The following is a 25716-nucleotide window of genomic DNA, read 5'->3' on the forward strand; positions in this document are numbered from 1 at the left end:
TAGCAACGTGAGCGACGCGTGGTTTGTTATAGCCGAGGGGCGAGCGAGCGAGTGGGATGGGGAGTGGAGGCGTTCCCACGACTCACGAGAGAAAGTCGGTCTTCTGGGGCTTGCCAGCTGCCAAGTCAGGCAAGTACAGTACCGGCCTGGCTGGTCAGCAAGGCGAATCGCAGGGGCAGGGGCAGGGCAGGGCACCTGCAGCATCCTGCACCTGCGCTTGCTGCGAATGCAACTGCACCTGCATCTGCGTCGTTCTGTGCGATCTCATGCAAGTCACTGTATCCGCAAGCACTGAGACAACCTTGAAGACAGGATGGTCTCGACTGCAAATGGATCTCCCTAGCGAGACCCCGGCAAAGACAGACGATCCGCCCGCTTTCTCGCTGTACCTCCCGCTGCATGTCTAGTGTACGCTGCTTCTTGCGTGCGGCATCATTTTAGAATGGTTCAAGGTGATAGACGCGCTCAGATAGCATAGAGTCGGTCGGCTTGAAGAATGTCCTGCAATGCAAGGCAGGGGCACTCATGGAGATGTAGTCTACCTCTTCCTCACCATCAACTTGATATGCCAGACCAAAGCCAAACACGACCGTGCGGTATTTCTTCGCACGGCAATTGTACAAGCCGCACCTTTTATTTTTTGGATTGCAAGCAACCTCTGCAGGTTCCACGGGGATCTATAACCGTATAAACCACTCCAGATCCGTGACCCGCCTATAGTCAGCCCGAGGAGCGAGCCGCACCTCTACCTGACGATCATGTCGTCCCTGTCAGGGCCAGTGCCGATCCACTTGACCTTGCAGCCGACAAACTTCTCAATGTACTCGACGTAGTCGCGTGCCTCCTTGGGGAGTTCCGACCACTGGCGCGTCTTGGAAGTGCTCGTCTTCCAGCCCGGCACTTCGTCGTAGACCACCTCGACACGGTCCAGCAGGGTCGGGTCCGCGGGGAAGGACTGCATCTGCTCCCCGGTCTGCGGGTCCTTGTAGGCGACGGCGATCTTGATCTTGTCGAATGTGTCAAGCACGTCGAGCTTGCTCAGATTGAGCGAGTCGTAGTCGTTGATGGCGCACGAGTACTTCAGCACCACGAGATCCAGCCATCCGCATCTTCGCGTGCGGCCCGTAGACACCCCGACCTCGCCGCCAAGCTTCTGCAAGCTTGACCCGACCTCACCATGGTCCTCGGTTGGGAACGGTCCAGATCCGACCCGAGTGGTGTACGCCTCGACCACTCCAATGACCTCCTTGATGTTCCTCTTGAGTGCGAGGCCGGAAACAATGCCGCCGAGGCAGGTGTTGGAGCTGGTGACGTAAGGGTAAGTTCCCCAATCGAGGTCCAGAAGTAGGGCCTGGCTTCCTTCGACGAGGATCTTCTTGTTCGTCTCCTGCGCATGGTTCTGCACGGCGCTGTTGGTTAGCAAAGGTCATGTCCGAAGCGGGTATCCCCAGTTGAACACTTGCCATGAATTCCACGGCATCGACGACATGATCCTGCAGCTTGACGCGGTACTCGTCGAACCGTTTGATCTCATCCTCGACGTCGTAAGTCAAGAGATCGCCGTAGCGCTTCCTGTAGCCGGCCTCGAGCTGCCGCAGCTTGCGCTCGAAAAGCTCCTTGTCGAACATCTCTGCGAGGCGGATGCCGCTCCTGGACGCCTTGGTGCTGTAACATGGGCCAATTCCCCTCTTGGTGGTGCCCACGGCATTCTTCCCGAGCTCGATCTCCTCGAGGCCGTCGACGGCAGCGTGCAGGTCGAAGTTGATGTGACAACGGTCACTGACCAGGATCCGAGAGCGGGCGCCCTTGATGCCCTTGGCCTCCACGTCAGCCAGCTCCTTAAAGAAGGAGGGCACGTGGAAGACGACGCCGGAGCCGATGAGGTTGATGCAGCCGGGCGCAACAAGGCCGGAGGGCAGGAGGTGGAAGTCGTATGACACACCGTTGGCCTTGATGGAGGCCGGCGTTGTGGCCGCCAGCGGCGCGCGCACATATCTGGGCCTGAGAGCAGAGGATGTCGGTTAGCTTCCCCTTGCCCTCATCGCCCCACTGCGATCCGAGGATGATTGTGCTCATGGTGGTTGGTTTCGCAGGACGTACACACGCAATGCCCGTAAAATCAGAAATGGAAAAAGGCTCAAAAAACCAGCGGGGGGCCGCCAAGCGAGAAATCTACTGCAGGCGCCGACGCTTGGCATGTGCCTGGCCCGATTCTCGGCCCGCTTTGGTGGGGGTGCAGGGGCCGGGGACCCCTTCGATGCGAACGCGAGTGCCTGCAGGATTTCTTTGATTGTGTCTAAACAAATCTGACCACTCGCCACCAAGCTGGCCTGTCCGCCCATGTCTCTTGGGCCCAGAGGTACGGTGCGATGTCACGTCTCCATGTGTTTGTGGGACACTTCTCAGTGGAGGCTCCGATCCGTGCTTCCCACAGGAACTGCTTGATGGGTGGGCATGTGTGAGTGCTCCCGAAGCTGTTGGCGATCCATGGCATCATCTCGAGTACCACAGACTCAATCTCTGATTTCATGTTGGAGCCTTCGGTGAGCGGCTGATCTAAATGGAGAACAATAATGTAAGCCATACAAACAACATAGAGAATTGCTCGGACGAAACACAACCTACAGGTATTCACTTGGCCTTACGCAACATGAAGACGGAACACGATACCATGGGACCCCCACTAGTGCTAACTACATCAAGCTTCTGTTGTCAAAAGTCGATCAGGGAAACCCCAAAATCTTTCAGCCCTGGCCCCCGAATCAACTCGTCCAAAGGAAGCCCTACACGTTCCTCTATAAACCCGTCTCATCAACATTACTGAACCGGGAAATGCTTGTTACTGCTCTTATGTCACGAATCTCTGGCCCGCACCAAAGAGCTGGCCCACCGGTGGCTGTTTTGTTCATTTGTGACATTTGAGTTGATAGGCTCGCAGAGCGCCGCCGGGACATGGAGAAGGTCGAGTACTTGTGCACATAAATGCTGGTACATTACAGGCCTTGGAGGAAAAACATTATTATGGAATTGAAATCAGAGACTCGCACCTGAGAAAACGCAGGGTATACCAATACATCACCAGCACTAAACCATATGAGAATTTGCACACCCCAACACCCACACCCAATTTACACAGCTAATTCATATGCCTAGTACCAATTAAATGTACTAATTAGGTATATAAATTAAATTTTAAGGGTATGAATTAGGTATGTGAATTGGGTATATAGGTGTTGGGTGTGTAGGTGTTAGGTATGTAGGTATTAAGTGTGTAGGTGTGTAGTTGTTGGGTGCATGGGTGCAGGTGTAGGTGTTAGGTGTGTGAAATGGGCCTGGGTGATATGCTCTAATTTGCTGCAGCTACGGTGCGAGGGATATGCCGGTATATCCTCCATTTTTACAGGTGCGAATCTTTGTATTCATGGAATTGGCCTCATCAGTGATGTTGTACCACTGCCTAAATTAACATGTAGATTATAAGGTAGAGCATCCAGACCGTCAAAATTTGAGACAGACCCCCTCTCATCCGAAGGGTTTAACCCTGGCCCTCTGCACTCAACTTGTTGCTATTCTTGTGGCTGTTGCCTCAGACGCAGAATTGCAATTCTATTCAATTTTCGAGTGGCAAATACAGAAGTCTTCTAATTTTGAGGATTGAATGCCTTTGCTTACATGTTTTGGTTGAGTTTGCTACTGGTTAAGGAGGTGAGTCTCGGTGAGCGGTCTCGAATTTTACTGGGTGGCACCAGGACAGAGTCGCCCCCCCTTTTGAGCTCCCAGCTTCAATGAGCCGAACTTGACATCGACATCGACAGCCACAAAACTCGAGCCAACCCACTATCTCAAGAACTTGACCTGGGCTATTGACCGGATTTCCCGGACGCCCTCCACTCACAGCCGCCATGTCGATATCAAACGAGGCGCTGCAGAAGGTAAGTCGTACCTGAAGGCGGGCGTGACAGTACACTGTGGCTAACTGACGCCAAAATAGCTGCTGCGAGAGATCGAGACAAATCACGTCAAGTCACAGCAGGAGATCAGCCTTGCGCGCTCCCAGCTGGCATCCAAGCAGCGTGAGAAGCGTCTCGCGCAGCTGACCAGCACCGAGATCTCATCGCTCGCCCCTGGCACACCTCTCTATGAGGGAGTCGGCAAGATGTGAGTGAACCTGGCCTTGGGGCGCCCGGGCCCTGGGTCTTAACGCATGAATCAATACATCACGTTTCGTGAGCAGCGGCACTAATGGGGCCTCGATCAGGTTCGTGTCGATACCAGCCCCCGAGCTGAAGGACAAGCTGGAGTCGCAGACGAAGCAAGTCGACACCGACATTGATGGCCTCAGCAAGAGGCTTCACTACCTGGAGACAACGGCGAAGAATAGTCAAGAGCACATCGAGGCAATGCTCAGGCGAGGCGGCGCCGGCGCCTCCTGATGGGCAGGTCCAGCGAGGCATTGATACTGAGTTCTCAGGCAGAGTTTAGACATCTGCACTGAGCCGCTCGACTCTGGGACCAACAGTCGCATTTTGAAGCATTCAGCCAGGACTTGCCTGCCACTGTAACTCAACCTCAGCGGCTAGTGCTCCCAACAGTGGGCGGGCGCGACAGCCTGGCACGAGCACACTGCAGATGCAAGCCGGAACCTGAACATGGAGGCTCAGGGATTGCATCGCCGGCCAAAAGGACCATAGCAAATACCAACGTGCGCAGTCTGAGAAATCTAGCAGACCCGAATCTTGACAGCATCGCGTAACGAGACCTCTGTTCTGGGATGAAATCTCAACCCAGCCTCCCACAGCAACGTTTCAACTGCCGCTTGAAGCGACCCATCCAACACAGCAAAGCGGCCAGGCGTTTGCTCTAGCGCAAGACGCTAGGTCTTCAGGCTACAAGGCCATGCAACAGTCCGGCAAGATGTCCAAATTCAGAAAAAATACTGTCTGTCACATGACACACCGCAAAGCATCGAGGCGCCAGGGCGGCAGCTAAGCTGTTGCGACGAACTAGGATGTCTCGACTTGTCTGTCGCCTGTGGTCTTCGCCGAACCTCGGCGTCGGGCCGCTTTCCAGCTTGAGCGCAAGGAGAACCCCGCTCCATGGATGTGCTCGGCTTGGGGCCAGTGATCGTCCGAACGGGACGTCTGAGCGTTTTCATCCCTACCACAGCCCTACTAGACTAATCTATAGCCGTGTCGCCATATCAAGGGTCCCTCGAAGCACAGCGGCTGTCAGTCTGCTTCTTGAGTATATCGTTGTATCTAAAGACAGCAGATCCGAAATCCAGCACAAGACAAGTCTGCCGACGTTCCGGATTTCCTGTGCTCTTATTATGCAAGCCTCATTTAGAGAGCCGATCAGCACCCCATGTAATCCAGTCTGACCTCGCAGGCTTCTATTTCGGGCCACGCTAGGATGGGAGGATCCTCTCAGCTGGATTTCAGCCCTTCACCTTCATTTCCTCCGGCTAACGTTTAGCCTCCTCCCTCTGCCTGTCCCAACGTGTGATCAGCTTGGCGCCCCCCATGTCCAACGCTCGCCGAGACTACTGTACACTTGACAATCTAGTATCATGCAGCTGTTGGCGTGGTGAGACGGCACCAGCCAACCATTTGCGGCCAAATTTGATCCAATGCGGTCCTTTCCACCACGCTCTACCTTGTCCCCTTCAGCCTCCAGCCAATGCCGTGCATCTCAAGTGCTGTGTCCATGTGGCACAGCTCCTCCTCAAACCACACGACTCTTGAGCCGGTCTCGACTCGAGGCCCAGTCCCCATCGCGTCTCACCGTGCCCGTCTGCCGCAAGCTTGTGGGGGACAATGTCGCTCTGTTCAGCTCCCCCGTTGGCCCTGCTGTGAAATGACCACTCCCTAGTGCCAGTCACCCGGAAGCAATAAATGCTTACGGCCCCCGCCTCGTCTGCGGCGCGGTTCGCTCCTCCCACCTTCTCACATGTTCTTCGATTCACTTTGTATTTGCCTCTCGGGCTTATTTGTCAGCGCATTGCCCTTTCCAAGCTTTTATTATACCATAGTATATTCAGACCGTTCTCCTAGACCACGGAGACGGCTAGCGGCCACAAAAGCAGACGTACACATACACACATGCAGCACAACCCATCGGTTGTTTCAAGAGGAGGCCATAAACTGGGCCTAAAGCACTTACAATGAGCTACTTCTCGGACGAGGATGAATATGAGTACCGCCGCTACAGGGGCCGCGACCCCTCTCCGGCACCGGTACACTATGTTCAAGCGCGACCGGACCGACCGCGCAGCCGGGGCTACCCCCACGGCATGGACCCGTTCCTCGTCCCAAACGTGACGGAGCGGTCCATGGCCATCACCAGGGTGCGTGAGCGCTCGCGGGAAAGGCGAAGCCCGCCCACGGTCCTCAGCCCGCCCGCCCAGCATGCGGCGCCGGTGATAATCAAGCAGTACAACTCCAACGACCACCACTCGTCGGACGACGAGAGCAGCCTCAGCAGCCACCACCACCACAGGGGCCGGGGCCGCTCGCACTCGCACGTCTCGATCAGGAGCTCGCACTCGCGCTCGCGCGGCGGCTCGGACGCCTACATGACGGTGGAGAGGTACGAGCTGGAGCGCAAGCTCGAGGAGCACCGGCGGCAGCTCGAGGCCCTGCGCATGTCGACGACGCCGTCGGCCGCGGCGCACACCGAGACGGAGCGGTACGAGCTCGCGCGGCTGAAGCGTGAGTTGGAGGAGCTGCGCATCAAGGAGGACCGCGACGCGCAGCGCGCAGAGGACGCCGAGAGGTGGGAGCTGCGCAAGTCCAAGATCGAGCTGGAGGACCTGCGCGCGCGGGAGGCCCGCGAGGCTCGCGAGAAGGCGGACAGGGAGCGACGCTCGGCGGACTACGAGTCGTACGAGCTGCAGCGGTCCAAGAAAGAGCTGCAGGACCTCAAGGCGCAGCAGCAGAGGGAGAAGGAGGCGATGGAGAAGATGAGGGAGGCGAGGACGCAGGCTGAGCTGAGAGTGGCGAAGGAGGAACTGGACAAGAGTGAGTTCATTCGTGAAGCCCGCATGATGACGGCCGATACCGAGCTGCAGTCATACGCCACACGACCGCTTTCGGGAATGCTGACATGTAGCCAGTCAAATTCGCCGAGGAGCAAGAGGCCGACGAGAAGAGGATCCGCAAGGAAATAGAGACCAAGATGATCGCGGAGAAGCTGAAGGCCGAGGAGGACAAGAAGCAGCGCGAGAAGGACGAGGCCGCCGCCGTGGAGCGGTGGAAGGCCAGGGAGGCCGAGAAGGCCGCCAAGGAGAAGCGCGAGAAGGAGGAGGCCGAGCGCGAGTACGCGCACCGACTGACGGACCAGCTGCGGGCGTCGGGCCTGCCCGAGGACCAGATCAAGGCCATCCTCGAGAAGAGGCGCATCAACCAGGGGTGGGGTGCCCAACCGAGGCCGTTCCCAGGGCCAATGCCACCGAGGGCGTTCCCGGGTCCGCCACCCCCGCCGCCGATGCCGATCCCCCCGCAGCAGATGTCCACGCAGATGACGACGACCAAGACGACGTACACGAGGATGGCGAGGCGGCACCTGAGCCTGGAGTGCCTGAAGGTTAGGGGGATCGACTATGAGCTCGACGCGGTAAGTCACTAGCCCCTTCGTTTTAGCTCCCAACCCTCATCATCATACACAATCCCAATCTATGTTGCTATAGACGGTCCACATGAAGCTGACACATGCCACAAAATAGAACCCAGACTACGTGCTCATCAAGCGCTGGGTGCCCCCGGAGGAGCAGAAGGAGCTCTGGTCGCTGACCAAGGTGCTCCGCGACGGGCGCGAGAAGGTGACGACGACGCTGGCCATCGAGGACCGCAGCCACCACCACCACCGCCACAAGTCGGGCGACAACCTGGTCGTCGTGAAGAAGACCAAGCGGGAGCGCTCCAGGTCCCCGAGCGTGTCCACGCTCATGTACCTAGCCGGCGCCAGATGATGATGCCCAGCCCGCGTTAAGGGGAATATTCATCGCTTAGAGGTTTCCTCTGCTCCGTTTTATTCTTGCAAAACTGCTGCTTGAAGCCTCTCAGCAACACCCAGATCTTGGGGCTTCCATTTGCGTTGGCATGTTTTTACAATACTCACGTTAACAGGAATGCTTTGATGATGGATGAGATCAGAGAAATGCTTCAAAACTTCATTTCACTCCAATTCGGGACAATACCACCACACAAAACTTCCGCTCTTCCTAGAGGTCACCACATTGTCAATGGTATTCAGAAAGAATCAAAATCGAGTTCCCGCGTCATGCAGATTAAAATCTCCCCGAGCTTGCCTTCACTTCCCCGAGCTTGCCTTCACTTCCCCGAGCTTGCCTTCACTTCCCCGAGCTTGCCTTCCCTTCCCCGAGCTTGCCTTCCCTTCCCCGAGCTTTGCTTTTCCTGCCAACTACAACAAAGGTGGTATCCCGTAGGTTCCTCTAAACACGTGAACTCCGCTGTAAAACCTGTCCAGAGACAGCAAACGTCGCCTAATACTCAATGTCCTCCTCGGGCTCGAAAGAGTCGGCAGCGACCTCCTCGTAATCCTTCTCCAGAGCAGCAAGATCCTCGCGGGCCTCGCTGAACTCGCCTTCCTCCATACCCTCGCCGACATACCAGTGGACGAAGGCACGCTTGCTGTACATGAGATCGAACTTGTGGTCCAGGCGAGACCAAGCCTCGGCAATGGCAGTGGTGTTGGACAGCATAGACACGGAGCGGTCAACGGAGGCCAGGCCGCCATCGTTGGGGGAAGCGGCTGGGACTGCGATGGGCTTCTGGTAGTTGATGCCGATCTTGAAGCCAGTGGGGCACCACTCGACGAGGTTGAACGACGACTTGGCCTTGAGGGCGGCAACCGCAGCGTTGCAGTCGCGGGGAACCACGTCTCCACGGTAGAGCAGTGCGACGGCCATGTACTTTCCGTTGCGGGGGTCGCAGACAACCATTTGGTTGTTGGGCTCGAAGCCTGGAAAAAATGGTCAGTCAAATAAAAACAGCGACCCAGGAGCTTCACGCGAGTAGACGTACACTGGAAAGTCAGGTCGGAGGTCTTGAAGCTCTCGTGGGAGCTCTTGCTGGCCGAAATGACAGGAGCATAGCTGATCAGAGGATAGTGGATACGAGGATACGGGACCAAGTTGGTCTGGAACTCGTTCAGATCGACGTTGAGCGCACCATCGAAGCGCAGAGAAGAGGTGATAGAGCTGACGACTTGGGCAATCAGGCGGTTGAGGTGCTCGTAGCTCGGGCGAGAGATGTCAAGGTTGCGACGGCAAATGTCGTAGACGGCCTCGTTGTCGACGAGGAAGGTGCAGTCGGAGTTCTCGATCGTACTGTGGGTCGACAGGACGGCGTTGTAAGGCTCAACGACGGCAGTAGACACACGAGGTGCAGGGTAAACGGCGAACTCCAGCTTGCACTTCTTGCCATACTCGGTGGACAGGCGCTCGAGGAGGAGGGCACCGAAACCAGAGCCAGTACCACCACCGAAGGAGTGGAAGACCAGGAAACCTTGCAGGGAGCTGCAGTTGTCTGTTGTGCTGTTGTAAGCCACCGCGCCACTGCGACTTGGCACGGGAGCTGCCTGTCGGCCCCAGTCGACTACTCACCAGCAACACGTCGAATGCGGTCAATGACATTGTCAACCATCTCCTTGCCGATGGTGTAGTGCCCACGGGCGTAGTTGTTGGCAGCATCCTCCTTGCCGCTGATCAGAAGCTCCGGGTGGTAGAGGTGGCGGTAGCCACCGGTGCGGATCTCATCAATGGGGGAGGGGTCGAGGTCGACGAAAAGGGATCGGGGCACGTATTTGCCATTGCTGGTCTCGGTGAAGAAAGTCTCGTAGGAGCCAGCATCGCCGACATCCTTGAGGTTGGGGTCAGGGCGACCATCATGGCCAAGGCCGTGCTCGAGGAGGTAGCTGGAATGGAAGATTAGCCCCAAGTCAGTGCACAGATAGATCGGCGGTGTACTCCTTACAGCTCCCAGGCACTGTTACCCAGCTGAGTACCAGCCTGGCCGAGGTGGAGGTGAAGAACCTATGGCGAGAGGGTCAGTCTCGCACATCACGACAGGTCTCTGGCGTACTCTCGCGCATGGGTGCGTTGAGATGGAGCTCGTGAACGGGCGAGGACGTCCTGGTCGTGCACAGGGGCGGAAAGGGGCACATCCAAACAGCGGACAGCTAGTCGCAGTGACCAGGAGCGTGCCGTCAACGGTGAGACAAGTCGCCGTTGGACCGTGTCATCGCCCAAGGCGTGGATGCCAGATTGAGCGAGATGAGGAAAGGTCGTGACGGACGCCGGTGGTCGTTGCGCTGCGCTGCGCTGCGTTGCGACAGAGCTTCACCGAGGTTCGCTCCACGTGTGGAAATAGGGGTTCAATCGAACTCAATTGGGCCTGGCTCAGCGCCCAGGATAACTCACCTCTCCGTGCATGTTTGCTGTCTAAGGGGGAATCTGGTGCAATCGAGGTGTCTGCGCGACTCGCGAGAGAGCAAGCTGGACAAGATGTTTCTTGGCCTGGGGTGTGCGAGGTTCAATGAAGCAGTGTCCCGGACAGAGCTGAAGGTTGTGGGCGGGAGAGGTAGAGATGGCAGCCAGCAGGGGGTGGGCGCGTGCGTGGGATGGTTGGTCGAATCGGTGTTTTCTCAGAGGAGAAAAGGAGGGGCAGCTCTGCACAGCTGGGGTGGGGCGCGTCAAACGTGTTGTTGATTGCAAGCAGTGTGTCCTGCTGGGCGCACAGCCAACCAGCAACCGACCGATCACCCAAATGGGAACACCTCTCAAGACAGACAAACTCTCACCGCCCTGCTTCCCGCCCGGTGGCTCTTGGCGGCGCTGCCAGTTTCAGGCGCCGCGATCACGCTCGCCATTGGAGGACTATCCTATCCGCATTGATAAACATGTCAGAGACATGATATTACTAGGCAGACTTGTTATATCGACTACTGTGGTAGAGCCTATAATGTTGATGATGTTCGCCGGCAACTGTATGAACGCGAAGACTCAACCTGCCGTTCATCCATTGGAAGCCACTAATGGCTACTCCCATTCACGGAGCCCCAAGCCGGGTCAACATATTGACTCGACTCCAAGACTCAATCAACCATTGGCTTTGTCGACCCCAATGAGTTTCCGGGAATTTGCTAAAATCGCCTCAGTCACTCCATGACACTCGACGACAGAGTAGTAGAGATAGACCAAAAGATGCAGCCGCACCTCAAACAACAGCATCGACACACGGGCCACTCCGGTGAGCCATGCTTGTATGTTTGTCTGCTTGTTTGAAGCGGTTCCGGGACCGCCTGTGCCACGTTTGACGTGTTGTCGTTCAACATATCCGGGAACGTGACACCATTGAGCCTCAAGGCCAGGCCGCGTGGCAGTGGATTGTTGGTCTCGCGGGCTGGGGCCGGAAAGTTTGTGTAGTGTACGGATGAATGGCGTGCAAGATACATGCTCCCAGGCTCGGGCAGGACGTCGCGCAAGCGTCCTGCAATGGCCAGGAGAGCGAGCCACCGTTGATTTCCTTGGCTTTCTTCGCGTACCAGATCTGAACATCCGAAATCCACCGCCGGTCGCGCCCAAGTCTGGCGCTCTTCTCCAGCGACCCCGAGTCTGTCTTCCACTTGGAGACTACACGGCCCAGTAATGCCTCTTAATGGTTGTCATTGGATTCCCTGGCATCTTACCGATGACCCAGCCAGAGCATTCGTCACGAAGAATGGTAGACTTGCAACTTTCCTGCGAGTCAAGGTCTGGGTGCGGCATTGCAGTTCTCACCAAACAGCGAACGATCACTGAGCAGAAGTGGGACAGTAGGTTGTGGCCTCAGATAATCCCAGACTGGGATGATTGCCCGTATTGCTAGCAGTGTGCTCCCTCTCTCGCCACCACTCGCAGATAGCAAAACGTCGACTTGCTCTCACTCCTCTCATCCCCCACCTGATAGGCCGCCTCCGCACGATCAAATCATCCGTTGCGCAAGTCCATCGTGAAAAAAAGCAATTATCCGTCGTCTCCTCGTAATATTAGGGCCACCGAGGTATGAAGGTGGCTAGTCGTAGTAAAGATGCATGGCTGGCTGAAATTCGGTACAAGAAGCAGAGACAGGAGGTGTCCAGCGCAACACGGTTGCGGCCGGCCACAGGCGGACAACGTCCGTGGCTACCAATCTACTACAACAGGTAGGCGAGGACGCCCATACCAGCGGCGAGAGCACCAGTACCCAGGTGCTGGATGTTGGTCGGGGCAGCAGCCTGCGAGGACGAGCTGGAAGCACTACCCGACGACGCGGTGGAGCTGGAGCCACCAGAGGTGGCGGAGGCCGTCTCTGACGACGACGACTCGGTCGCGGAGGGTGTCGCGCTGTAGTCGGCCGGGTCTAGGGTACCGCAGTTATCCTGGATGCTGGTGGTGCAATTCTCCTGGCCCTTGGCATTGCCAACGTTGGCCTCGTTGCAGTCCTGGAATGCCCTCTGGCAGACGAACTGTGGCACCGGACATTAGCAGCTGAGGCAAACAGGTGGGATGTGAGTGAGTTCTTACAGTATCCATAGTCTGAGTGTAGTACTGCAGACCAGGAGCGCTTCCATTCTGGCAGTTGCAGAGGAAGTCGAGAGTGTCCTGAATCCTCTTGTTAGCTGATGCCATCGGCAGCGAGTAGACTGTGGTGCTGAACTTACAACATCACAACTGTTGTCCTGAGGGTTCGAATCGCAGAGGGTGTTGCAGGTCGAGCTTTGGGCGCTGCACCACTGAGCTGTTCGAGTGTCAATTGATGTCAACAAGACCAGGAGTGGGACAGGGAGATGCTTACCTCTCTCAGAGAGGGTGACCTCGGTGGGGTCAATTGAGAAAGAGGAGTTCTGGGCCGAGACCAGGAGCGCGGAGAGCGCGGAGACGATGATGAAGGAACGCATCCTGGGAAGAGTTGTTGATAGTGGTAATTGTCCAGCGGGTGACTGTGAATACACTGGCGGATGGGTCGGTAAGTGTACTGAGTGAAGCTGGACGGTGTGAGTTGGTTATTGTTCGTACGAATGCGGACCGATCTGCGAGGCAGTAGAAGCAGCTGGGCAGATGGCAGAATTGAGGGTATCTCGTGACGGGGACGAGAGGGAAAAACAGAAGGGGGGGAGGTGTTTTAAGAGGGAAGGTGCGTTGGTGAGGTAGTCGCTCTCGCAAGCGGCTTTTATCGCCCGGGGCCAGTCGTACCACGCCTCTTGACGCAACTTTGAAATTCAGAGAGGCGGGCGGCCGAGAGGAAGGGCAGGGGGACCGGGGGTTGCAGTCACGATAGACAGGGGTGGCTGGGAGCTAGTCGACGAGGCCTGCAGGAAAGGAGCAGGGATGTGCGTCTCTGGTGGCGCAAACTCCGGACTCTCGGTCTAGCCCGGTTCAGGGCGAATCTGGAGAGCAGAATTGAGCTCCATCATTGGCTGCGAGGGGGCACCCTAGGTACCTGTGACTGCTGCGACAGTGCATCGGGCAGCTTGCGGGCCTCGCTCCTGCTCGGCGCGTGGTTTTTCAGTGGAGGTCGTCGCTGCCAGGTGGGTTATTCTGAAGCATCCATGCCTCTCTGAGTTTCCTCTCTCTTCCTCCCTCGCTCGAACCTTCCCCCCCTTCCCAGCCGTTTCAGCCGATCACGATTGCCTGATGGCCACCGGGACGTGCCTGACAGTTCAGTGCTGTATGCACCGTTTATTGAGAGCATGAGCATGAGCATGTGAACGACCTCGGAGGCAGGTCTCCTCGACTCTGCTGTGCCCGGCCATGTGTGAGAGATCCTGTCCTGTATATCCCAGGCATAGCCGATGACTGGAATGGAACTCTGCAATTGTTTCACATAGAACCCCGGCTCAGGCTACCTGTCTTTTCCACCACAGGATGTACAATATTTTCTTTTGGGGGCCAAGCAAGTGCCGTGGCCCTTGTCGCGGCCAGACGGGCCAATTTCATTACGGCTGCTTTGTTATTTCTCTTGCTCTGAGTGTCGACGTGCTCGCTCTGCTGGCGCCGCGCAGACGACTCCGTCAGATTGGTCTGGATGGAGTCGTAATCACCGCGAGTCGCCATCGCATGTGGCCCCTCAGTCTCCTTTGGGCAGAAAAGGGCAAAGGGCGGCGGCACCTGGCCTTGACATGGAACAGGGGCCAACTCATGATCCAATTTAGGGAGTTTTTTTTCCCTTATCGCTTCGCCTGGGCATTCGCTGCAGCGTCTCAGGTCGTTTCCAACAGACACCACTCACCTTTCGCCCACTGCCCAGCGCTCCCTGTCTGGCCTGTCGTCTCGAGGCCTGCTTGGCTCGGCCGTTGCACACTTCTCGTGCGTTGCATGTGTATGTGCACACTCCTCTGTGCCACCTGTTTTATGCATACGCGGTATGATTATGCAGTATGCCGCGAGAGCTATCTGGCCTCGCATGTCTATCACAAGATGACCAGCCGGCTCACCACGTTGAGAAGCTCCAGGACAGCAGACTCACAATGGACGGACAGGCAGGAGCCGGTACAGGACGTACCTGCGTTGCAGCGGGTGTCGTCCGGGACACCACGCTAATAAAGTTAGCCTCTGTGGGAACGTACCCCCACAGATACCATGTACCTTGTACATGCACCGCTGCACACCGGTGGAGAGTCCGCGTGAAAAGGTCGCCCTCTGGCACACCTGGGCACCCGGCAACCTCCCGAAGCCCGGCCCAACAGCTCAGGAGCTCTCGTCGACCAGCCATTTCATCCACACCATTGTCCTGCTAGCCAGATCGTTAGCACGCGCCAAAATGGTCCGACGATCCGCGATCTACAATACGGCAATCCAGGCTCCATTTCTCCTCGAAGCCCAGCCGACCGAGCTTGTGCTGTTGCAACCGTTGCACAGAGACCGACTCGCCCGGCGTAGCAACGGGTTTGGTCTGTCGAGGGCTCCCATCCTCGCGGCATCGCCGCATCTAAAAATGATTTCCACGCCCGCGCCTCTGTCTCGTACAGGGTGGGCCACACAAGAGACGTCACCGTCCAAAGATGGGTGTTTACGATATACTGCGATGCCCGCCTGACCAGCGGCGCAGGACTTCGGATGACAAACCTCGGCATTCTCCTTCATAAGACGATCTCACCCAGTGTAAAGACCCGACCGAATACGTGTCTCGCCTCCAGTCTACCATGGATTCGTGCCCGGTTGATCGCTCACTCGAGGCCCTGCGCTCAGAAGCCACCAGCCGGCTCGGCCGTTGCCCGACTGCTCGGAGATAGAGCGGGTGGTGAGCGAAACTCGAGACGAACCATCTGCGACATTGCATCTCCCACACTTACACTCATGTCAGATCGTCGTTGCGCAGTATGAACCAAACTCAGGTGATTGTATAGCATCGTTGATTTGATAGTAACCCGAGTTGGACATACGCCAGCATAAAAGACCATATGTACAGCATCAAACCTATACTCTTAAATGTCTAGGCCGATAGTCAGCTCCGGCCGCAGAGATGGGAAGTGGCTTCGTCTCCTCATACATTCCCACTTTACTGAGCGCCATATATCGCCCCTCTCACCGTAGGCGCCTTAAGCAGCGACGTGTGTCTCCACAATGTCAGCCTCTAAGATGCTCTTTCTTGTAACACTACTTGCCACGCTCTCTTGCTCCTGATTCCACCGCCAGATCTGGTCACAAACGCCCTCTAGAGTGGTACAGAGCCCCTTGTACCCAATGCCCCCGTCCTCGACCGTCTTTCTCGCCTCTTCGTCTACCACCATGATAAACGCGGCAGGCGTGAATATCGACGGCTGCAGATCCCTTACAGGGCCCCTGGGCTCGCGCAGACCCAACCTCGTCAGGAACGGCGCCCTCGCCAGCAGCAGGGACCAGCCCTCGACCAGGTGCGCAACCAAGTACAGCGGCAGGGGTGCAAGCTTCGTGACCTCCATTGGAGTGACGGCCAGCTGCTTCGCCGCGCGGAAGAAGTCGTACCACTGTATTGCTGGCCCGGTGTCCGTGACGACGTACGGCCGTCCCGCACACTGAGGTATGGGCGCAGAGTCTTCCGCCCCTTTGCGGCCCAGCTTCGGCACCAGGGCCGCCTCAAAAGCCAGGTGAGCAAGCGACACGTTCCACCCGCTGACCTGGTTCTGGATGATCTGAGGCGTGAAGCTGGCCACCTTCTGCTGCTTCAGCATGCTCCCACAAATCACGTCCGTCGGCTGCCCGTAGATGCCGTTGCCCGGACGGATGCAGCCCGTACGGAACCCGGGCCCGTTCGCGGAGCATACCTCGCGCTCCGCGATGGCCTTGGAGTAGGCGTAGTTGGAGAAGAACTCCTTGTGCGGCTTGAGCGGCTTGTCGAAGTCGCGCTCGTCGCAGATCTGGAAGTACCCGTGCGGTTGGGATTGCCACGGCGGGATGAGGAATCGCGCGGGCCGCAGGGATACCGACGCGGAAGAGGTCGCGACGAAGACGTCCGCGCCGGCTTGCCTGGCGGCCGCGAGGACGTTCCGCGTGCCGTCGATGTTGACGCGGCTTGTGCGCTCCCAGAGGAGCAGCGAGCGCTCGCCCGGGCGGATCGTCGCCACGGTGTGAAACACGGTCATGGGGAGGCGCGCAACGTCGCCGGGCCAGGGCTTGGCGAAGGCTGCCTCGACCGAGGCTGGATCCGTGATGTCTGTCTTCACATAGTCGACGGCGGTGACCGAGCCGCTGATCATGTCGGACCTGGAGGGCTTACTGGAGTCGAGGATGCGTATGGATGAGGGTGACTGGCCCCGAGAGAGGAGGTTGAGGACAATGTCACCGCCAACTAGACCTGATCCGCCGCACACGACGTACCTCCTTTCCAGCTTCGGCGGCAGGACTTTTGCGAAATCGATAGGCTGGCTGCTCATTCTCTCATACGTCTCTCGAATCTCGCTCTCTGTCCACGGGCGGCCCCTCCATGCCCATGCCTCCTCTGGGATATTCTCCATGGCCCGGTTTAATCTGTACAAGTAAAGCGATAGCAGAGCGACGACAGCGGTTGCCACAGTCGCGGCCACACTGAGGCCCATGATGGCAGTCCTGGGAGCCCTCTGGAAGGGACGCAACACGGGCTGGTAAAAACGAAGGAGACAAGCTAGTGAGGGGGCAACCTAACAAAATAGCCCTACTCTGCGTGCGAGTAGACGGTGAGCGTAAGCTTGCTATGTGCAACTCAATCTTAAGGACGACTGCCAGGAAAGGAAACGCAAAGATGTATCCCGACGAGCGCAGCGTCTGGGTGAAGTTTGAATCTTGGTGTCTGGATTCCAAGCAGCTAATTTCAAACGTGGATAGGTGATCGTCACTGCGGCCGCACAGGCATCCCCTGACAAGCTGTCTACCTCAAATTGTCATAGCTTGGACAGCACTGGCTTTGATCCAGCAAATATCGAACACTGAACTTCTTGATTCTGATGCTATCTGCGAGAGGCAACCCCTGTTGCTTTCAAACTAGATGACTTGCCATTCTCTTGATGGAAGAGCCCAAGCCATCCTAGGTTTCCCCGCATTCTGATGCCAAACGCATAGGCCCATATCGAGCGACCACACCTTGCTGGAAGGGAGAGCTGTTTTCCTGCGCCAATTGCGATGGCCTCGAGTCACCTTACTGTAGACGCTGCACACCTAGAACGAAAAGTAGAGGGAGTGTCTACTTGAGGAAAGCAAGGGTCGCAAAGTTGCCGTCACCCTCGCCGTCGCCATCCCTGCCACGGTACGAGGCTCAAAACAGGTAGGCTGCAGTCTCGCTCACTACCTGCCGCTCGATTCTCTTCTCGACGCGGCCCTGTCCCTTTGGACACTCAATGTCAACACGCTCCGTCCTCGCAGCCAACTTGGGGTCGTCCGACTTGTCAGGGATGGCGACTCTGGGCCTCGAGGTCCCGATGAGATCATTCTTGACAGTCGGGATCAGGTTGCCATCGTCCCGGATCACGTCCTTCTCCTTGAGCTCGATCTCCATCTCGCTCTGGGCCTTGAGGTATTGGTTCATGACATAGTCCTTGTCGTCCTCCAGGCATCGAATGTGGAACCAGTGGTACTTCTCGTCCCATGCGAAGTCAGCCTGCTCCTGCACTGTGTTAATAGGAAAAGAACCATCTCTGATGGCCTCTGCTGAGTTACAGCCGTGACTCTGTGGTCTTGTGGTGGATGCCCTTACCAAGTCGCAGCCCTCCAGTGCCTCAAGAATGCGATTGTGGCCCTCTGGCAGCCAAGACCACAGGCTCGACAGGTAGAACTCTACAGTTCGCTGGTTGGAGGGCTCGGTAGCCATGCTGGTCAGGTCAAGGTTGGTCAAGGTTGATTGTGATAGGCACAGAGGATCTGACCAGGTTCTTCGGCTGTGGTTGATGATGACTGTGGGGCAGGTGGCAGGAGCTGTTTGGGAACTTCGAGAAGGATTAGGCAGCTCTTGAATAAATAGCAAACAGAGATGGACAAGAGAGGTAGGTACAGGGCACACAAGGAAAGTTGAGCTATGGAAGGTGCTAGCTGAGTGAATAGCAAGTGTAGCAAGCCTGAGAAGTAACCAATGGTTGCTTGCAGAATTGAGATGATTGCCACTGAGGAGCGAACAAAATGCAGGCATTCTAGAAAGGTGGCAGAATAATGGGTAGCAGAAGACGGGAACAATAGCTGTCACTATTCTCTACCCCTCCCAGTCTGCGGTTTTCCATGCCAGCAAGATTGTGTGCAATAGAGACTGCCCAATGGTGAATTCGAAGCAACCGTGGATACTAAGGGTCAGAATCAGGACAAGAGGTATTCGCTCTGAGTGTTGTAAAGTATCATAGCCAGGAGGAAGCTGTGGGCTGGAGGAAAAATGGCCAAAGTTCAATATGTCAAGCAGCTAGAGATACCCACAGTAGACCACAGGGGGTATGGCAAACAATAAGCTGGCACAAGTCCAAAGGGCCGAGTGCATCAAGAGTGTCCAAGAACGTTGTGACACAGCTTTAGACATGGTTTAATTCTTCTTCAATTGTGATAGCCTTTGACGCCACCTTCTATCCTTTGCGTATGAATTGTGATTAAGTCTCATGCCCAGTCAAAGAGACAAGTATGAACCTATACATACAGGAACTGAAAGTCATCATAACACCGTCGAAAGATGGCCCTCCATTGTGCAGTTTGGTCTTCAGTTGGCACTCGTCTTTTTATATTGGGAGAAGTTCAACAAAGAGGACACATCCGACTCCCTGAAACACCGTGATATGTGGTTGATCTTGATGCGCCGCTGCGGATTGATGATGCCTTGGAAAGATGATGGGTAGAATCGAAGAAACCGGGTCTCATGCAGGGCATCTGTGCCCCTGTGCATGGCCCTTGAATTAAGGAGAGTTTGTTGAGTAAGGACGACAATCGCGCAATCTTCCATGCCCGGTTGTCGTAGAGAAAAGAGGGACAGTTCCCGGTATCAAGCGTTCGAAATAATGGGTATCTCCGTCTCCAAATCGCAGAGAAAGCAGGCAGGAAAGCCGTGAAGTAGAATATCGAAAATGGGCCGGCCTGACGTTGTAGACCGTTTGCAAGGGAGCCCGTGAGGTAGGTGAGAAGTGTGAACTGTGTGTGGCCTGGCTCACTGGGCCCATTTAATGTTTCCTTTGATGTTCAGCGCCCATCTCAGCTTGTCGAGTGTTTCCTTGGCCTCCTGCAGCATGCGTTCCTGGTCTGCTTCTGTCTTGGATGCGTTCGTCTTGATATTTTGTAACAGTGCCTCCTGCTCCTTCTTGTAGGCTTCGAATTGCCGCGTGAGAGTATCCTTCTGCTGTAGCAAGTCCTTGATGTTTCCGTCTTGCTGGTCGCAAAGCTCCCTCAGGGTCGTGATCTTCTCGTCATCCTTCTTCCTCTCGGCAACCAGACTGGCTACCTCTTTGCCCATCTTGGTCGTGGCACGCTTGACCTCCTCGCCTTGATCCTTCCAGTGGCTGCTGATGGCGTTGTACCGGCCCTCCATCAGCGCCGCGTGGGTCGTGGCGTTCTCAACCTTTCTGGTCGTCTCGTCTCGCATCTTCTCCATCTCGCCTTTCCAGGTTTGTTCCTTGGTCTGGGCATCGCTCGTCCGTTTCTTCTCGAGTTCTATAACTTCCTGCAGGCCCTCGACCTGACGCTCTTTCCTGGCTAGCAGGGTCTTGGTGACGTTGGATTCTAGGAGACGACTCTCATAATCCGCGACCATCCTCTCCATCTTGTCCTGGAGCAGTTTGGCCTCTCGTCTCGATTCCTCCGAGTTGAGCTTCTCGATTCGCAGGTCTCGCTTCAGCGCCTCGTTCTCGGATATAAGCTTGTTCATGACACGGCCCGTCTTGCCCAGCGCGGCCTTGCCTACTGCCGAGTCAAAGCCAACCTCGTCTTGTCCTTCCGCGTTTGCCTTGGCTGCTGACCGCTCCGGCCCTCCAATGCTGCTCTCCCTCTGCGGTATGTCGACGGATCTTGGAGAGGGGGCGCGTCGATTTCCATCGTGGCTGGCATTGGCCAGGTACTGTGCTGATATCTTGGGCCTGAGGCGGCCTGCTGGTATCCTGTCTGATGTGCCATTTTGGTCATGCTGTCTCCTCTCCATTGTAGGAGACATTGCACTGGCGTTGCTGTTGGGGGAGCTTGAGAGCACCGAGTTTGAGCGACCGTTGGAAAGCGAAGGCGAGGCCTCGAGAGAGGATTCGGCTGGGGGTGTAGGGCCGTCGTCGAAGCTGGAGACGGGCCGGATCGAGGCCATCCTCCGAGGGGTGCCGTTGGAGCCGTCAGGAGCCAGGGCTGAGGACGGGCGACGGTCGGAAGGGGAGCTGTGTGGGGGCTTCAACTCCTGGGGTGGCAGGCTGTCGTTGGCGGCGCTTCTCGAGTTCGTGGTTACGTGGGAGGCAGAGCTGAAGCTTGGTCTGGGCGACTTGGACGGCTCATCGATGGACAGCCTGGATATGGTGGAATCTGCTGTCCCTGGCGGGCTAGGGGCGTCTTTGTCGTGGCGTGTCAGCTTGCTCGCCTTGGACTTTGGGGAGAACATGAGCTTCCTCATTTTGGGCAAGGTTTTCCAACACGACTCTTGTCGTGCCTGGCCCTGGTCCCTGAAAGTGTATTGTTTGAAGTAAGGAATCCGACGTGCAGTAAACAAATCAGGGGCAATGTGCCGAGCCAAATGACAGACAGTGGAGCCTCACTCGCTTTGGCCTGCGTGGCTGCATTTAGGTGTGGATGTTTCAGAAGCACTGACGTACCCTTGTTGTCCTGGTGGATCGCAAAGGCAGGATTCCTCGAGGAATGGGGCCTCCTTGATGTGTTGAAAAGGAAATGGGGCATCTCTGTCTGGCCGACGTTGCCTGCACCGTGATCAAAAGCCAGAGGAACCCGCAGCAGACACTATGTTTTGTGTGTGCGCAGGTGTGTGTCGTATTGTGTTACTCTCTCAAGGTTTCCCTCTGCCGGAGTCTAAAACGAGGCACGGATGAGGGTTCCCCCTGCCGCTATGCCGAGTAAGGGTTCTGGTGGCTTGTAGTGTCGCAGAGAACGGCCTTGCGCTCAGGTACAGCAAAGTGAGATCAAGAACGATGTGAAAGAGACGTTGGATGCTAAAGTGATGCTTTCAGAAGAACTGCAGTGAAAGAAGTAGCGCCGAGGGGTATACGGGACAGCGGATAGTAGCGGGCGACATGCAAGGGTGAACGAAAGAGATTAAATGTCGACTGGAAATCTTGAATGGCAATCTTGGTGGTGTCGAGATACATCAACCAGCAAGCGGTTGTCACACTTGCGGTCTGTAGCCCTGGATGGAAAAGACTCGAATGCCGCCGGCGTAACAAGTGAGGCCAGGTCCATCCCAAGGTCTCATGGGAGGTGTTTATTGACCTTCTGGTTGAGGCCAACGGAGGAGACCCTGATCATTGACGTGTAAGGCTGATGGTACATACGGGTGACGCGACTGCGCGCCTTTCCACAGCAACCAGGAATGGAGGGAGGGGCTATCCTTGCAACTTCATTTCCCCCCTCGTACATAGAATACCATTTGGCTGCCCACGCAGTACATGCTTGATTCCAGAATGCCATCTACCCTGTCATTGGGACAAAGTCCCCTACTCACTGCGAAGATGGCAAACACATCTAGCCAACATCTATGAGGAGCATTTCGTCTTGACAGGATTGTCAGGAGACGCCTTTTGGCCGTGAGTTATCTTTGCTGTAATGGCTGGAGGGCTAGAATTTGTGCCCCGTGTTTCCCTGATGGCTCGCATGAAAGATTGAATTAGGCCCGCCCTTTTAATATTATAATATGTATTTGCTGACCCATGGACGCCTTACACAGCCTTATTAATCTCTTTGGCACATGTGTGCATGCAGCCTACTAGGTGCCATCTGGTCTTTCCAGCCTCATGCAATCTTGTGTGCTGGTTTGCCTGGGCCGTATCCCCGTCCAATGCTCGCCTTTCTTATTATTGAGGTTTGCAACTCTCTGTACTTGGGACAGGGGTAAGAGGGTCACAGGGAACACCGTGAGCCCATTGACCTAGTGACTGCGAGACAGACTACAACTGAACACCACATAGGGCAATACTAGGGCAATGCTATCGGGCGTATGGGTCTTGGGCATATGGGTGTTGGGTGTGTTGCTGTGTGTGCGTGTGTAAACAGGCCTGGTAATATGCTCTATTTGGCTGCAGCTGTAGGGCAATGCTGTACAACATGTGTTGATAGTTCAGGTCTGTGCTTGGGTAAGATGCTTATAGGCAGCATGACAAAGGTCAAGGGAGAGGGCATGTCTTTCCTCCGGGGCTAGTGATGAGAGCTTTCAGCTCGCCGGCAGGCTCGGCAGAGCCATCTGAACCACAACACCGGCTGGACATGAAGTAATACTCAGGTTTCCAACGCATGTCCCGGAAACTGTGATGGGTTCGAGACTGATGCGCTGGCAGCTGGGGCGTCTCAGCATCAGTGAAAGCCGGTGGCAATGCTGTGTTGCCATTGCTCCCCCAATGTGGCAGGCCGAAATCGAGCTGCACCTTTCGAAACCTTCGACGCGTACCAGGGCTGAGGCACCATCTTCCCATCTGCCATTAGACTTCAGTACCCTCTCATCACCTGCACCCTCTCAATCTCCAGTCTTGACCTCAAAATCGCTCGTCTGGGCTTTACGATGTCGTCATCTCGTACCCAAGCTGGTCCGAGCCCAGGGGAGGGCTCATCCGCGAAATGGACTACCATCTACCAAGTGAGCACGCCGTCTCCGACTGATGAGGTTGCTAGCTAGCTGACCATTACCAAAGCTGGTCATGACGCCCATAATCTTCGTCTCCTTCCTGGTGTCACTGGCCTGGGTTGACTTCCGCTATTCCATCATGCGCTCTCACAGCCACTCTGAGGAACCAAGCAGCCTGCCCCGCTGGCTTCACCGCATCACATACCGGGAGGCGCCATATAAATATGTCAAGGTCGATGCGACCCATACGACAGCCCCAGCGGGAAGCAGCGAGGGGACAAGGTGGTACTACCACAGCAAGCAGCGGAAGCTCATGAAAATGGAGGCCGATGACGCCTTCCAGATCCGTGGGACGGTCCTGGTGGCTCTAGGCTTGTTGGCCGCGGCGGCCACATGGGCTGCTTCGTGGGCGGGCTGGTGGCTCTGGTCCATGGCTAGGGCGAAGCTGGGCTGAAAACGCGCACGAAAAGTATCTTGTTCTTGCCGCCTGAGGAAATGATTTCACTGGTCTCGATGTCAAGTATCTCTGGGTTCCAAATTTTTGTTGCTCTCTGCAGATGCCAGTCAAGACTGGTCCATGACGGCTGCCTTTTACTGTCAGTCCGCACCGCACAAGTCACATGGTCGTATATCCTCTGGAATTGAGAGGCTGGCAGGCTTGACTCAGGGAGATAATTTTGAGCTGAGGTTGCAATTATCGGAATCACGGTAAGCCATAGACACATACAACAATTCATCTTGGTTCATGCGTGATGGACAGAACTGGCCCCTGAGAGTCGAGCTCGTAAGGTTCAGATTGTTTGATTTCAACATATCTGTGTTTCCTGGAGCCTCCCTGGGCCTGCATATCGAGTCTGTCCTCCTCCAAGGGGTGCCTCTCTGACACACAACCTCAGGGCAGTGCAATAGCCTCAAGCTCGACGTCGGCGTTCTTTGGGAGTGTCTTGACAGCAACACAGCTGCGAGCAGGCTTGTGGGTGAACCACTTGCTGTACTCCTCGTTCATGGCCTGGAAAGAGAGGAAAGAAGGTCAGCTTGGTGACCACGTTGCCGTCGGGCGTATTCAGCAGTCCAACGTACAGCAAAGTCGTTCATGTCATTGAGGAAGATGTTGACTTTGACAACCTTGTTGATGTCAGAGCCAGCAGCCACGAGAACGGCCTTGAGGTTGCGGATGCAAGCAGCGGTCTTCTCCTGGATGGTGCCCTGGATCAGGTTGCCCTCAGGGTCAAAATGGATCTGACCCGAGCAGTAGATTGCCGTTGGGGTCTTGATGGCCTGGGACTAGAATAGGCGGGTGGTGTTAGTGAGGCAGCCCTTATCCTGTCCTCGAGGTAGTCAACATACGTAAGGCCCAGCAGCTGTTTCAAGCGTCAGTGAGAGCCAATTGAGAATTATGTGAGGGGTTCAACCCACGCGGGGCGGCATCCTTGGTGAAGACGATATCCATTGTTGAGACTGGGCGGATGAAGTGGCTGGAGAACGGTGCGGCACGAGGAGCTGTTGTCAACGATCTCACAAGGGTGGACGAGAGGGGAATTCGGGTGAGTCGGCGCACTGGAAGCATTAGGGAGAGGGGATTGAGTTAAAATGTCTTCAATTGATTCCGTGTCATGCGGTGTTTTGTCATTGGGAAGCGTGCATCTCCGTCTTCGGACAGGAGGCCAACTGATAGCCCAGGTGCAGCAGAGCAAGCTTGGAAGGTGCGAATTGGGGCCTCCTCTACCCCTGGTGAGAATAAGCCGTCTGGGGAGCATGCGGCCATCGATCTGCATGTTCAAGGTACTGACAGCAAACTCATGACAAATACACCATGAGGATTTGACTGGATCACCGGTCGATCTGATTGAGTCTACCTAGTACTCCCTAACAGGACATACTCCATCGGTCACGCAGCTGTGTGTAGATATGTTAACGAGCGGACTGGGCGGACCCTCTGATAAATTTCCAGATCTACACAGTGCCGTAGCTCCCCATCTGCCCCTTATCTAATCGGTGGAGCTTGGGCCAGGTTGTTTCAGGCTCGGAAGGGAGCTGACGACGGGCCAGATTGATGCCAAGCTGTCGTCTTCTCTTCTCGGTCGTCTAAAATTAACAAGGTTGCGCTGCGTTCAATTGACTTGGGACGCCTTCCAGCAATTCTCGTCAGATGCAGTTCACTCGAGGGCAGGCTGTTTATAAACATATTCGAGTCTGTTGTTCCTCTTATGGTTCCTTGACGAACTCTTCTCTTCTACACGCTCATTAGTGGCAGCACCCCCACTGCCTTCCCTTTCCACCTGGTCTACCGTATTCCTGTAAGCGTCCCCCGTCTATCCCTTGCTCTTTGCCTGCTGTTAGTCGGCCCCCTTGTCGAGCCATTGGTTGGTTCGGGGCGTTCTGTCTGCCCACCTTCCAGATCCTGCCAGCTGTTGCTGAGCTGCTCGTGCGAACCTCGTCCTTCTTACACAACATTCCCATACGGGGACCTCCAAGTCCAACAACTGACATTTTGTTTGTCCTCCTA

The 25716-nt window shown here is 56.0% G+C and overlaps 10 protein-coding genes across 10 annotated transcripts; 3 read left to right on the plus strand and 7 right to left on the minus strand.

Moving 5' to 3' along the window:
* Nucleotides 1-745: 745 nt before the first annotated feature.
* INS49_008098 (uncharacterized protein) lies at nt 746-2530 on the minus strand (the record flags this gene model as incomplete). Its single annotated transcript, XM_043168843.1, has 3 exons — nt 746-1399; nt 1458-2001; nt 2364-2530. The coding sequence occupies 3 exons, from the start codon at nt 2528-2530 to the stop codon at nt 746-748; spliced, it is 1365 nt and encodes a 454-aa protein (XP_043026523.1).
* A 1372-nt stretch (nt 2531-3902) lies between these two features.
* INS49_008099 (uncharacterized protein) lies at nt 3903-4433 on the plus strand (the record flags this gene model as incomplete). Its single annotated transcript, XM_043168844.1, has 3 exons — nt 3903-3932; nt 3992-4158; nt 4259-4433. 3 exons carry the CDS (start codon nt 3903-3905, stop codon nt 4431-4433), a joined length of 372 nt encoding a protein of 123 aa, XP_043026524.1.
* A 1730-nt stretch (nt 4434-6163) lies between these two features.
* INS49_008100 (uncharacterized protein) lies at nt 6164-7969 on the plus strand (the record flags this gene model as incomplete). Its single annotated transcript, XM_043168845.1, has 3 exons — nt 6164-7019; nt 7115-7614; nt 7724-7969. The coding sequence occupies 3 exons, from the start codon at nt 6164-6166 to the stop codon at nt 7967-7969; spliced, it is 1602 nt and encodes a 533-aa protein (XP_043026525.1).
* Nucleotides 7970-8503: 534 nt separating this feature from the next.
* Nucleotides 8504-10890, minus strand: INS49_008101 (uncharacterized protein; the record flags this gene model as incomplete). The annotated part of the gene is made up of 5 exons (XM_043168846.1): nt 8504-8982; nt 9045-9548; nt 9626-9936; nt 9996-10054; nt 10822-10890. 5 exons carry the CDS (start codon nt 10888-10890, stop codon nt 8504-8506), a joined length of 1422 nt encoding a protein of 473 aa, XP_043026526.1.
* A 1305-nt stretch (nt 10891-12195) lies between these two features.
* INS49_008102 (uncharacterized protein) lies at nt 12196-12939 on the minus strand (the record flags this gene model as incomplete). Its single annotated transcript, XM_043168847.1, has 4 exons — nt 12196-12507; nt 12566-12643; nt 12703-12779; nt 12837-12939. The coding sequence occupies 4 exons, from the start codon at nt 12937-12939 to the stop codon at nt 12196-12198; spliced, it is 570 nt and encodes a 189-aa protein (XP_043026527.1).
* A 2640-nt stretch (nt 12940-15579) lies between these two features.
* INS49_008103 (uncharacterized protein) lies at nt 15580-17055 on the minus strand (the record flags this gene model as incomplete). The annotated part of the gene is made up of 1 exon (XM_043168848.1): nt 15580-17055. One exon carries the CDS (start codon nt 17053-17055, stop codon nt 15580-15582), a length of 1476 nt encoding a protein of 491 aa, XP_043026528.1.
* Nucleotides 17056-17747: 692 nt separating this feature from the next.
* On the minus strand, nt 17748-18299 carry INS49_008104 (uncharacterized protein; the record flags this gene model as incomplete). Its single annotated transcript, XM_043168849.1, has 2 exons — nt 17748-18095; nt 18186-18299. The coding sequence occupies 2 exons, from the start codon at nt 18297-18299 to the stop codon at nt 17748-17750; spliced, it is 462 nt and encodes a 153-aa protein (XP_043026529.1).
* Nucleotides 18300-19604: 1305 nt separating this feature from the next.
* Nucleotides 19605-21038, minus strand: INS49_008105 (uncharacterized protein; the record flags this gene model as incomplete). Its single annotated transcript, XM_043168850.1, has 1 exon — nt 19605-21038. One exon carries the CDS (start codon nt 21036-21038, stop codon nt 19605-19607), a length of 1434 nt encoding a protein of 477 aa, XP_043026530.1.
* Nucleotides 21039-23147: 2109 nt separating this feature from the next.
* Nucleotides 23148-23664, plus strand: INS49_008106 (uncharacterized protein; the record flags this gene model as incomplete). Its single annotated transcript, XM_043168851.1, has 2 exons — nt 23148-23222; nt 23278-23664. 2 exons carry the CDS (start codon nt 23148-23150, stop codon nt 23662-23664), a joined length of 462 nt encoding a protein of 153 aa, XP_043026531.1.
* Nucleotides 23665-24102: 438 nt separating this feature from the next.
* INS49_008107 (uncharacterized protein) lies at nt 24103-24660 on the minus strand (the record flags this gene model as incomplete). The annotated part of the gene is made up of 4 exons (XM_043168852.1): nt 24103-24219; nt 24291-24494; nt 24558-24571; nt 24627-24660. 4 exons carry the CDS (start codon nt 24658-24660, stop codon nt 24103-24105), a joined length of 369 nt encoding a protein of 122 aa, XP_043026532.1.
* Between the last annotated feature and the right edge of the window lie 1056 nt (nt 24661-25716).

Source organism: Diaporthe citri (assembly GCF_014595645.1).
Source record: "Diaporthe citri strain NFHF-8-4 chromosome Unknown scaffold_3, whole genome shotgun sequence".
Taxonomy (NCBI): domain Eukaryota; kingdom Fungi; phylum Ascomycota; class Sordariomycetes; order Diaporthales; family Diaporthaceae; genus Diaporthe; species Diaporthe citri.